The sequence below is a fragment of the Malaclemys terrapin genome, chromosome 1 (assembly GCF_027887155.1).
Source record: "Malaclemys terrapin pileata isolate rMalTer1 chromosome 1, rMalTer1.hap1, whole genome shotgun sequence".
Classification (NCBI taxonomy): Eukaryota; Metazoa; Chordata; order Testudines; family Emydidae; genus Malaclemys; species Malaclemys terrapin.
Window position 1 is genome coordinate 350,106,436 of NC_071505.1, and position 12,686 is coordinate 350,119,121.

General features: G+C 45.6%; 1 protein-coding gene across 1 annotated transcript in view; it reads right to left on the bottom strand.

The window, feature by feature from the left end:
* Positions 1–207: 207 nt before the first annotated feature.
* The window catches only part of LOC128830247 (olfactory receptor 52N4-like), a 66,289-nt gene continuing 53,810 nt past the window's right edge, over positions 208–12,686 (bottom strand). The window contains exon 2 of the mRNA XM_054016034.1: positions 208–2,329. Coding sequence (XP_053872009.1) covers positions 1,347–2,285 — 939 coding nt within the window. The 5' untranslated portion in view covers positions 2,286–2,329 and the 3' untranslated portion in view covers positions 208–1,346. The remainder of the gene's footprint in view (positions 2,330–12,686) is intronic.

Consider the following 12,686-nt stretch of genomic DNA (forward strand, 5'->3'; position numbering starts at 1 on the left):
GCTGCAACTCCCCAGCTCTGCCTCATCACTGCTGCTCTGCCTTCAGCCCAGCTCTGCTTTCTGGGCTTCTTCTCTGGCCCCTCTGGTTCTGGGTGAGATTGCCAGAGTTCCACTGCATTATAGCCCAAAGTCACTGAAAAACTCACCTAAAAGTAGCCCAATCCATTTCTTGAAACAATATTTTTTATTCACAGTTTGGTCTATACATCAAATAACAAAAGGAAGGTTTTGTTAGATATGTAGTACAGATTGGATTAAAAAAAAAACAGCAATAAGCCCCAACAGAAATTTGTCCACATTAGCAACAAAGGGCAGGTCTTCACTACGGGGGCGGGGGGGAGTCGATTTAAGATACGCAAATTCAGCTACGCGAATAGCATAGCTGAATTCGACGTATCAGAGCCGACTTACCCCGCTGTGAGGACGGCGGCAAAATCGACCTCTGCGGCTCCCCGTCGACAGCGCTTACTCCCACCACCACTGGTGGAGTAAGAGCGTCGATTCGGGGATCGATTGTCACGTCCTGACGAGACGCGATAATTTGATCCCCAAGAGATCGATTTCTACCCGCCGATTCAGGTGGGTAGTGTAGACCTAGCCAAAGCTATCAAAGGATAAGAAAATTCAAATTCAGAACCCCAGTACTGGTACTTGTTTCCTAATTGAGGGTTGGCAGGAATTTCAAACAAACTACGGCAACTGACGGTGTTAAAATAGCCCCAAAATAGCCCAAAACTTATGTAGTATAAAACCAAAAAAACATTATTATAGTATTTATTTTTAATTGCGTTCAATGATGGTAGTCAATGTCCACATTTTGTGTTGAATTAGTTTGTTACTACTAGTATTTACATGGTTTATCTCCCAGGATTCCTGAAGGATTGGACGTGAAAAAAAATTTGCTCACTGTACATATGATAAAGAAATTCAGCATTGTAGTTTCTTTCTTTTCTGCTTGGCTATCTGAAAGTATAGCTTCTGGTTATCAAACTGATCAGGAATCCTGTTCAGACAGGGACTAAGGGAAAGTCACCTTGCATCAAAAATCTGCAGTATCTTCTGGTAGTCTAGGAGTTACAGAAAGGCCGAGTGACATGCTGTGTGGGGTTGAGGGCTGATGGGTGACAATGAAAGTGGATAGGTGTTGGTCAAAGAGAGGGAACTTAGCAACAGAGAGTGCAGTGCTTGGTGATGGCATGATAAGACATTAGATAAGAGAAATTTCTCAGACTGTGAACTTCCAAAGTGCTGAGCTCAGCCAAACTGTGACAGAGCACCCTTGATTAATGAGGAGGCATCCTTTCACCCTCTTGTCACACAGATTGTAAGTCAGTGGCCTCCGGCCTTCACCTTCTGCAAGAATATTTGCCGACTTTATCACGAAGCTCTTGGGTTTTGACCCCATAAATGATGGGGTTGAGCACAGGAGGAACAAGATGATAGAGGACGGACAAGATGATGCGACCATGGGGAGTGATGTCTCCATTCAACCGGATTGTCAGGATGCTGAAGAGGACGGGAGTATAAAACATCAGCATCACAAAGATGTGGGCTGTGCAGGTGTTGAGGGCTTTCTGGTGGGCTCTCTTGGAGGAGATTCTGAGGACGGCCCTAATGATGAGACCATAGGACAGGGCAATGAGCATCAGATCTGACCCCATGAGTAAAAATGGCATCACAAAGCTGTATGTCCTGTTGAATGTGATATCCCCACACGATATCATTGCCAAAAGCATGTGCTCGCATTGTGTTTGGGGAATAACGTGGTTGTCACAGTATGGCAGCCTGCTCAGCGTCAGGGGTAGGGGCACCATGAAGAGTAAAGCTCTTACCAAAACTGCAAGCCCTAGCATAGCTATTCGTGCATTGGTGAGGATGGTGACGTATCTCAAAGGATTACATATGGCAACGTAGCGATCAAAGGCCATTATCATGAGAACAGCAGACTGCACAAAACCAACTGTGTGAAGGAAGAAAATCTGGGTGAGGCAGCCAACCATAGTAATGCCTTTCAAATTGAACCAAAATATACACAGTGCCTTTGGCATGATTGTGCTAGACTTGGTGATGTCTGTGAGTGCAAGCATGCAGATCAGCAGGTACATTGGCTTGTGCAGGGTCTCCTCTTTGCCTACAACAAACAGAACCATGAAATTTCCCAATAGGCTGCTAATGTAGGAGGTAGCGAAAGGGATGGAAATCCAGACGTGGGCATCTTCCATGCCAGGGATGCCCATTAGAATAAATGTTGACGGGTCCGAGTGGGTGAGGTTCAAAGCTGACATGAAGTCATCAATACGTCAATCGGGCATAGAAATGCTCAATATACCTGTGAAGGGAGAGGAGCACAGTTAGAGGGGTTACACGGGTTATACAGCAATTAGTAGGGTAAATATTTTATAGTTATTAGCAATCTAGAAAAGGGGGGTTGATCAGTGAGGTGACAACATTTGAAGATGGCACCAGATTATTTAGGTCATAGTCAAGTACAGAGACGTTCCCAGAGGGAGCTAACCAAGCTACGTGAAAGTGCAGCATGTTGGCAGATGAACTTTGATGACAATAATTGCCCCATGTATTCCCATTGAAGGGAAAATCTTGAATTATTCAAACACCTTACAAGGTTCTAATTTAAATGTTTGCACTCAGGACAGGGATCTGGGTGTCATGGTACACAGCTCTGTGAAACCATGCTCACAGTGCAAGCACGGACAGAAACTAAACAAAATATTGGGATCCAGGAGGAGTGGAATGGGGAATCATACAGAAAATACAGTGTCATGAGATCAGTCAGTCAATGTTTCACCCTCCTCTGGACTCCTCTGTGTAGTACTGGGCACCCTTCTCACATAGAATATTGCAGAAATAGAGAGTTTCAGGCAAGGCGAAAAAGAATGATCAAGGGCCCGGGAAGGAGAGAGGTTGAAAAGACTGGGATTATTACTTTACAAAGGAGATGAAGAAGAGGGGATATGAGAAAAGTCTATAAAATACTGATTGGTAGAGAGTAGATCGAGAATGTGATCTCCCGTCTCATTACACATGTTTAAGAGGACATTGGATTAAACTGAAACGTGGCAAATTCAAAACAGATAAAAACGAATGCTTTCTTCATTCAATGCCTAATTAGGCTGAGGAACTTGTTGCCACAAGAGGTAGTTGATGCCATGAGCTAAGCAAGAATCAGGAAGGATTTGGACTTTCAGATGGACAGAGAGATATCCAGTTACAATAGTTACGGCTAAATAAATATTTTGGAAAGCCTATATGCCAATGTGATTCAGGGCACAAACCAGTCTTTAGCTTTTAGACATTTGGGTGACACCCTCCTGATGGTCAAGTCACCTCCCCCATCCATCTACTGTTTGGTTTTTTACACATTGTTCTGCAAAACCTGTGACTGTCACTGTCACAGAGAGGATACTGGACTAGATAGACCATCGGTTTGATCCACAATGCAGTTCCTATATTGGAAAGGAGACAAGTTTTCCCCATGGAAACAGATATTATCATAGAATCATAGACTACTAGGGTTGGAAGAAACCTCAGGAGGTCATCTAGTCCAATCCCCTGCTCAAAGCAGGACCAACACCGACTAAATCATCCCAGCCAAAGCTTTGTCAAGCCGGACCTTAAAAACCTCTAAGGATGGAGATTCCACCACCTCCCTACAGAACCCATCCCAGTGCTTCACCACTCTCCTAGTGACATAGCGTTTCCTAATATCCAACCTAGATCATCCAATCCATACTGTTTTAACTTGCTGGCAAGTATACTGTGGGAGACCATATCAAAAGCTTTGCTTAAGTCAAGATATATCACATCCACCGCTTTCCCTATATCCACAGAACCAACTATCTCATCATAGAAGGCAATCAGGTAGGTCAGGCATGACTTGCCCTTGGTGAATCCATGTTGATTGTTCCCAATCATCTTCCTCTCCTTCAAGTGCTTCAAAATGGATTCCTTGAGTACCTGCTCCATTATTTTGCTAGGGACTGAAGTGAAGCTGACGGGTCTGTAGTTCCCCAGGTTCTGAGCTTTGACTTTGTGCTGGGCTATGGCTTTATGGTCAACCGAATGGGCACAAAATGCACAAGGTTCTTGGTATTTATGGCTACAGGCCTGCACCTCTGTTTCTTCCCTTGTTTCTTTTAGTGAGACGATTTCTTGCAGGCACCCAGCTTTGTCTGAGACATAAGTTAACAGAGGTAACTGACAAGTGCAACAAAGACTTGTGTCAGCAACTCAGCCACTTATCCTCCTCATGCCTGAAAATCGATGAAGTTTGCAGATGACACAAAAATTCAGGTATTTTAAATAATGAAGAGGACAGGTCACTGATTCAGAGCAATCTCTATTGGTTGGTAAACTGGTCAGAAACAAACAATATGTGTTCCAATATAGCTATGTAGCTATCTACATCTAGGAACAAAGAATGTAGGTGATGCTAACATGATGGGGGACTCTCGTGGGAAGCACAATTGTTCTGAACAAGATTAGGGGGCTTGAAGGGATAATTAGTTAACATGAGCTCCCAGTGTGACCCTGCAGCCAAAAAAACCAATGTGATCCTTGGATGATAACCAGGGAAATCTTAAGGAGAAGTAGAGAAGTTATTTTACCTCTGTATTTGACATTGGTGTGACTGCTGCTGGAATCCTGTAATCAGTTCTGATGTCCACCATCAAAGACGAGTGTAGGTTCACTGAAGAGTGTTAAGAGAAGAGTCAGAAGTATTATTAAAAAGAACAGGAGTACTTGTGGCACCTTAGAGACTAACAAATTTATTAGAGCATAAGCTTTCGTGGACTACAGCCCACTTCTTCGGATGCACTTCGTGGGCTGTAGTCCACGAAAGCTTATGCTCTAATAAATTTGTTAGTCTCTAAGGTGCCACAAGTACTTCTGTTCTTCTTTTTGCGGATACAGACTAACACGGCTGCTACTCTGAAACCTGTCAAGTATTATTAAATGATCAGAAATCCTGCCTTTTGATTTAAATCTATTTATTTTATCAACGATGTCTAGGCGTTAACTTCTTCACAGTGTGTAAGTACCTACACAGGGAACCAATATGTAATAATAGGCTTTTCAGCATAACATGATCCACTGGCTGGAAGTTTAACTTAAAGAAATTCTGACTGGAGATAAGGCGTACATTTTTTAAATGGTGAGAGTAATTAACCATTGGAACAATTTACCAAGGATCTTCACGCATTCTTCATCACTGAGAATGTTTAAATAAATGTTGGATGTTTCTCTAAAAGACTTGCTCTAGAAATAATGTTGGGGAAATTCTCAGGCCTGTGTTATAAAGATTAGATGATCACAATGGTCTCTTCCAGCCTTTGAATCTATGAGCATGTCCCCAGGAGTCAGCTAGAGGCATTTTGGCTCCAAGATCGTACCTGATCATACTAAAGGCATTTTTGCTATTCATGACCCTGCTCAATTTAGCCCGGAGGGGAGAAATTATCATGTGACTGTGGTGTCTTGGAAATGCTATACTACATGTTAATTCACTAGGCTGAGGGATCCCATGACACACTGCATGGAGGAATGTTTAAGGTGAGAAAAATAATGACTTGAGCCCATATAGTCTCCGCACTGAGGGATGAATGGATAATAACACTTGCCATGAATGACTGAGAGCTGGCTAGCAAATGGTCCCAGAGCACCCTGGGTTTAATGTCTGTGTTGCAGTGGCTCACTATTTCAGACAGTGGCCAGTGGATCCTCCAAGTGGCATCTGTATTTATTGAGGCCCTAACCTGTCCCACAGTTGCCCCCTCTCATTACATAGTGTGCAAACTTCTCAGCTTGTGAGTTGTTCCTGTGTAGCAATCCTTGAAGCACCATGGTGTGTATGGGTGTAACAGGAGAAGCCACACTGGTGCCTGCCTTGGCATTTGCCACCAATGAGATTTCTCACCAATGAGACACAGTCACTGATTATCCCCCAGCCAAGGGAGCAGGTGTGATGGGAGGCACCTCACCCCCCACAGAGGAACAGCTGTAGGTAGCTTGGGGCAGCTCGGAGGCTGTGGGAGCGAGGGGTGACCAGGGAGCATGGAGAAGACACCGGCGACCAGTGTTCTGTTGGAATTTGGGCAGCTTGGGATGTGGAAATAGAGTACGGACAGGGTTCAGAGTATGATGGGAGATTGAAGCAACTGAGGAGCAAAGGTCAATGGTTCTTTCCACTAGTGAAATGCCTGAAGTTATGTAAATAACATTCAACAACAACAACAAGAATTGTTGGAAACAAAACTCAGTAAAGTTTGTGACACCCAAACTGCAGTTCTATGGCTTGACAGGGCAAAGAGAACCTGAAACCCCCCAAAACACACTTGGGGCCAGGAAATGTCCCAGTGCTGGCTTTGAACCAACAGTCACAAAGAAAAATTTAATTTCAACAGAGCTGCCCACCTCTCTGTGTACATGCCACTCCATGCCCCCACAACACCCAGCGCTGCTCGCCTGTCCCTGTATACCACCTGCCTGTCCCACAACCCTGAACGCTGCCCGCCTCTCCCTTTATGCTCCATCCACAGACCCTAGAACCCACCAGCACTGCCCGCCTGTCTGTGTACACCCCAATCCCAGCCCCCACAACCCCCAGCACTGCCCCTCTCCTTGTAAACCCCCTTGCCTGCCCCACAACCCCCAGCATTGCCCACTTGTCTGGGTACCCTCTACTCGCTTCTCCCACAAGCCGCAGTACTTCCCACTTGACTTGTGCACCCCCTGCCCGCACCACAACCTCCAGCGCTTCCTGCCTGTCCCTGTACATCCCCTGCCTGCCCCACAACCCCCATCACTGCCCACTCTCCAAGTACACCCCTCTCCCCACCTCAATAACCCTCAGTGCACATCACACTCCCTGCCCCAGAACACCCAGTGCCCTGAATAGGCCCCTAAAACCATCTGTCTAGCCTGGAAGCATTTTGCATAGAGGTGTTACCCGGGTGTAACAACATTGAAATACAGATATGTACTCAATATTCATAACTTCAGATACAAAAATGATACATGCGCACAAATAGGATACACAACCTGTCTTGCACAAAATGTATCATAATTATGCCATAATCATATCATAATAACATCACTATGGTTCTTTCCACCAGTGAAATGCCTGAAGTTACGTAAATAACATTCAACAACAACAGTTGGAAACACCAAGGCTGCAGTTCTGTGGTCTTCCAGGTAAAGAGACCCTGAGACCCTGAAAAACGCTCTCGGGGCCAGGAAAGGTTTCAGCGCTGCCTGCCTGTCCGTGTACATGCTGTTCCATGCCCCCACAGCCCCCAGCCCTGCTCGCCTGTCCATGTATACCCCCTGCCTGCACCCACAATCCCCAGCACTGCCCACCTGTCCATGTATACCCCCTGCCTCCCCACAATCCCCAGCACTGCCAGACTGTCCCTGTACACCAACTGCCTGTCCCCACAACCCTCAGCACCACCCGTCTGTCCGTATAAACCCTGCTCCCCGCCCCAATAACCCGCAGTGCTGCCCTCCTACCCATGTACATCCCACTCCCTGCCCCACAACCCCACATGCTGGCCACTTGTCCATGTAGGCCCCCCACCAACACAATTTTCAGCCCTGCCACACAGAGATACCCCTCACCCAGGACCAAAACCAGATGCCAGACCCCACAGCGACAGCTCATAGAAATATCTCCTCAGACTAGGATAAACTCAGTGTCTGCCTGAACTGGGTAAAAGGGGAGGATCAGCCTGAACTGCCTTTCAGGGGGCAAAGGGAATCCCAGCAGCAGCTCAGCCTGTGCAGGGAAGGAGAGAGGGACAGACCCGGTGGGAGGGAGGGACGACGTGGAGACTAAAAGGAGCCAGGGTGAATAACTCTTCCTAAAAAATCGACACAAAGCTTTAGTGTATTGCAGGCAGTTAGAAACCTGGACACACCTTCCTGACGCTGCTTTTCTGTGTCGGCAAATACTGGGATTACCACAAGGCTGTAGTGGGGTTGCTCTCAGGAGGAGGGATGGTCCGAATGGGGGAAGGTGTTAGAGACAATCTGCTACAGTGTGGTCCACATTCCGTTACAGTCTGAGACACCCACCTACCACAAGAGGCCTCATTATGCCTCTTTGGTCTATGGAATAGGCAGGATGTCCATTCTTATTTCACCCAGTTTCAGGACTTGGAGCCACTGTGATTTGGATAACGCATGTGGCCCCCAAACACACTCATTTTGCTATCCTGGACATCCCTCGGTGAGAGTTCCAACACTGTCTGGTTTCCTCCAAGCCAGAAACTTACTTTTATTTTACTGCCTTTTGTTGGTTCCTGTCCTCTCCACACCCAGCGATGCAGGTGCATGGAGAGAGCAGACCCATCTCCCTCTCTGATTTTTTTTTATCCCAGTTGTTCTGAACCTCTAAGCCTGTGAGTTTGAGATTTCAGCAACTCTCCTGTCAGTTCTTCCTTGGTCCAAATGACATCACCCACCCTGAGAGGCCACAGGACGACTCCAGTTGATGTCATTGGAGGCTTATGGCTGGTGTAAATCAGGCCATTTATGTAAGTCCCTACACGTGGATTTAGAGTGAACTCCTGGCCTTGTTGGGAGTTTTGTCGTTGAACTCAAGGGGACCAGATTCATCCTCAGTGTTTAACTTTTGGCTTCAAGCTGCATAAATCACAGCTTCAAGTCCTGCTACAGAGAGCGCTATTCTGTTAGGGTGCTGAAAGAGTCTGAAGGAAACCGCCAGTGCATGTGGAGTTCTGAGATCTGGCATAAAAGCTGGGAATTTCCAAACTCAGGTGCCCCAATTTTGCTCTCAGGGAAGCCTGTCTCAATCTTCAGTGACCCACTGAAGTCAAAAGGAGGGAGAAAAATCTAGCCAGTGTGCTACCCATTCTTGTTGTGAACCCTCTGGTAACACAGATACCCACTGCAGAGGCTTTGGCTGTACTACCTAATGGGGCAATGGAAGTTCCTGAATTGGAAAACTTGAATGAATCAGAGGAAAAACCACACAGCCCCCTGCCTCCCCCTCTGCCACCCCCAGAAAAGGAACCTACTGAGACAGATAGAAGTACAACTCACCAAAATCCTACTCAGCAGAGAGACGAAATCTCCTTACAGCGACAGAAAGGCAGAGCCCTGAGAATCACTATATGAATCTCACATGTCTGTCACTCGGCGTGCTGGACAGTGATCTATATTATTCCCCTGTACGGTCCCTGCGGACTCTCTGATTGGCCAGGACTCCTAGACAATTCCCTTGGCTCCGTGAGCAGCGGGAAGAGCAGAAAATAGACCCTGGAGAACTTCAACTTGAGAGCTATCCCTGGGAGTGAAGAAATGATTTTCTGACCTCCCTTGGTGTTCACACCTCAACTGCTAGCAGAGGACCTCACCCTCCCTGATTGAACTAACCTCGTTATCTCCAGACTGATCCCTGTCTGCATATTTATACCTGCCTCTGGAAATTTCCATTACATGTGTCTGACAAAGTGAGTATTGACCCATGAAAGCTTAAGAACATAAGAACGGCCATACTGGGTCAGACCAAAGGTCCATCCAGCCCAGTATCCTGTCTACCGACAGTGGCTAATGCCAGGTGCCCCAGAGGGAGTGAACGTAACAGGTAATGATCAAGTAATCTCTCTCCTGCCATCCATCTCCACCCTCTGAGAACAGAGTCTAGGGATACCATTCCTTACCCATCCTGGCTAATAGCCATTAATGGACTTAACCTCTATGAATTTCTCCAGTTCTCTTTTAATCGCTGTTATAGTCCTAGCCTTCACAACCTCCTCAGGCAAGGAGTTCCACAAGTTGACTGTGCGCTGCATGAAGAAGAACTTCCTTTTATTTGTGGTAAACCTGCTGCCTATTAATTTCATTTGGTGACCCTTAGTTCTTGTATTATGGGAATAAGTAAATAACTTTTCCTTATCTACTTTCTCCACATCACTCATGATTTTATATACCTCTATCATATCCCCTCTTAGTTTCCTCTTTTCTAAGCTGAAAAGTCCTAGCCTCTTTAATCTCTCCTCATATGGGACCTGTTCCAAACCCCTAATCATTTTAGTTGCCCTTTTCTGAACCTTTTCTAGTGCCAGTATATCTTTTTTGAGATGAGGAGACCACATCTGTACGCAGTATTCGAGATGGGGGCGTACCATCGATTTATATAAGGGCAATAATATATTCTCAGTCTTATTCTCTATCCCCTTTTTAATGATTCCTAACATCCTGTTTGCTTTTTTGACCGCCTCTGCACACTGAGTGGACATCTTCAGAGAACTATCCACGATGACTCCAAGATCTTTTCCCTGACTTGTAGCTAAATTAGCTCCAATACATCTCTTAGTCTTAAACGTGCCACAGGACTCTCTGTTACTTTTTACCGATACCAGGGACTCATATTGTCAAGGCAAACTGAGTTTTGCAGACTGTTCACTCTAGCAATTGATGATGGCGTTTTTGTGTGTGTGTGTGTGTTTAATGTACTGCCATCTTCACTCTGTCTGGGAATGCTAGCATAATAGACAGGACCAGCGTACCATTGCATACCATCCATGCAGTTGTAATATCCAGTCCATTAATTGCCAAAAAGTCACTGCCACTGTGTGCAGACCAAATGATGTGATCCTGAATTAATGCAGGCCAAAGGGCCTGGGAAAGGCTTTCTTCTCCCACAATACTGTCATCAAAGGTTTTTACCAGTATCTCATTGTGAGGTCGAAAGTGGATATATATCTGGCAACTCCCAAGTGTTCTAATTGTTCATCTACTCTCTGCATCAGGTAAACATCAAATTTCAATAATGTTTTGATGTTTCAGAAATTGATGCAGAAAAAGGTTGTGTTATCTTGTGTCAGAACTGGTACAATGGGACCTCTCCACTCTGTGATTCCTTCACCACTCCCAGGACCAAAATGACCTGGAGTTCATCTCACATTGTATCCCACATTTTATGAGGGAAGGGCCATGAAGTTTGCCTGATCTGTTGCCCTGGGGCCATTTCAGTGTGGTGATATTTTAGGTAGTTGTGCCCTGCTGGGGTCAGAACACAGTGGTAAATGAATCAAACCACTGCAACATCTCTATATTTTGTTCACGCTACAGTCCCTCAACCATGCTTGCGTGACAGGTGCCTGGGGGCCTAATTTGGGGTCTGGAGGTATGATATTCATAAGTTGTCAGCCCTGGGGTGCAGTCTGGGAGTCATGGTAGATGCTGTGCCCCTTTAAGCACTCAGCTGGGCTGGCCATTTTCACACTGCTTTGCTGGTGATTCAGCCTCTCCAGGCCCTGCTATCACCCAAAATGACATCAGATGCACTACAAACCCAGACGAAGCTACCTGAGGGCTTAGCTGGGCCACCCAAATACAAAGAGCAGACACCAGACAATTTCCCAGGCTCCCCAGGCTCACCCCCCACCACTGGAGTATAAACCCAAATTGATACTGTCTTGACATACACAGGGAGCCATACAATGTAAGCTCATTAGCAGAGTTTTCCCTCCCCAGATCAAAGCAGAGTACCTAGCAAATAAACAAAACTGCAAACCAAACCTAAGATACTAGCTAGATTGGATATGAATTAGCCATTTTTTTACCCTGGCTGGTGATACAAACCATCCACCAGGTTTGCATATACTGGCTAGATATCTTTTTAACCTTGGAGCAGGACTTCCTCCAGTTCAGTCTTTGTTCCTTGGAAAAAGAACAGGAGTACTTGTGGCACCTTAGAGACTAACAAATTTATTAGAGCATAAGCTTTCGTGGACTACAGCCCACTTCTTCGGATGCATATAGAGTGGAACATATATTGAGGAGATATATATACACACATACAGAGAGCATAAACAGGTGGGAGTTGTCCTACCAACTCTGAGAGGCCAATTAAGTAAGAGAAAAAAAACGTTTGAAGTGATAATCAAGATAGCCCAGTACAGACAGTTTGATAAGAAGTGTGAGAATACTTACAAGGGGAGATAGATTCAATTTTTGTAATGGCTCAGCCATTCCCAGTCCTTATTCAATCCTGAGTTGATTGTATCTAGTTTGCATATCAATTCCAGCTTAGCAGTCTCTCGTTGAAGTCTGTTTTTGAAGTTTTTCTGTTGTAAGATAGCCACCCACAGGTCTGTCATTGAATGCTCTAATAAATTTGTTAGTCTCTAAGGTGCCACAACTCCTGTTCTTTTTGCGGATACAGACTAACACGGCTGCTACTCTGAAACCTGTCTTTGTTCCTTGGGTATTCCCAGGAGTTCTCTTTGGTGGAGAGTGAGTCCAGTAGATGATGTCACACTCCACACTCCATCTTACATAGGTTTAACATATGGCAGAAATCCTTTGTTCCAAAAACAGTTCCCAGTCCAGTTTGTGGAAAAATACAGGTACCCAAAATGGAGTTTGGTGTCGTGTGGTCTGGGCACATACCCTTGCATGCCCTGCTGAGTCCTAGCAGCCATTATCCATAGGCTGTCTGAAGTGTTCTAAGCAACGTTCAACAGGTTGGGGATAAGCTTGTGCTAAAGCCCATTGTTTCCCCTAATGGCCCATTATCCTGAGTAGGTCCTTCACAACCAGCTGTCTATCCTGGAAGCATTTTGCCTAGTGGGTGTCACCCGGGTGTAACTACATTTGAAATACAGATGCATAGTCAGTATTCATATCTTCACATA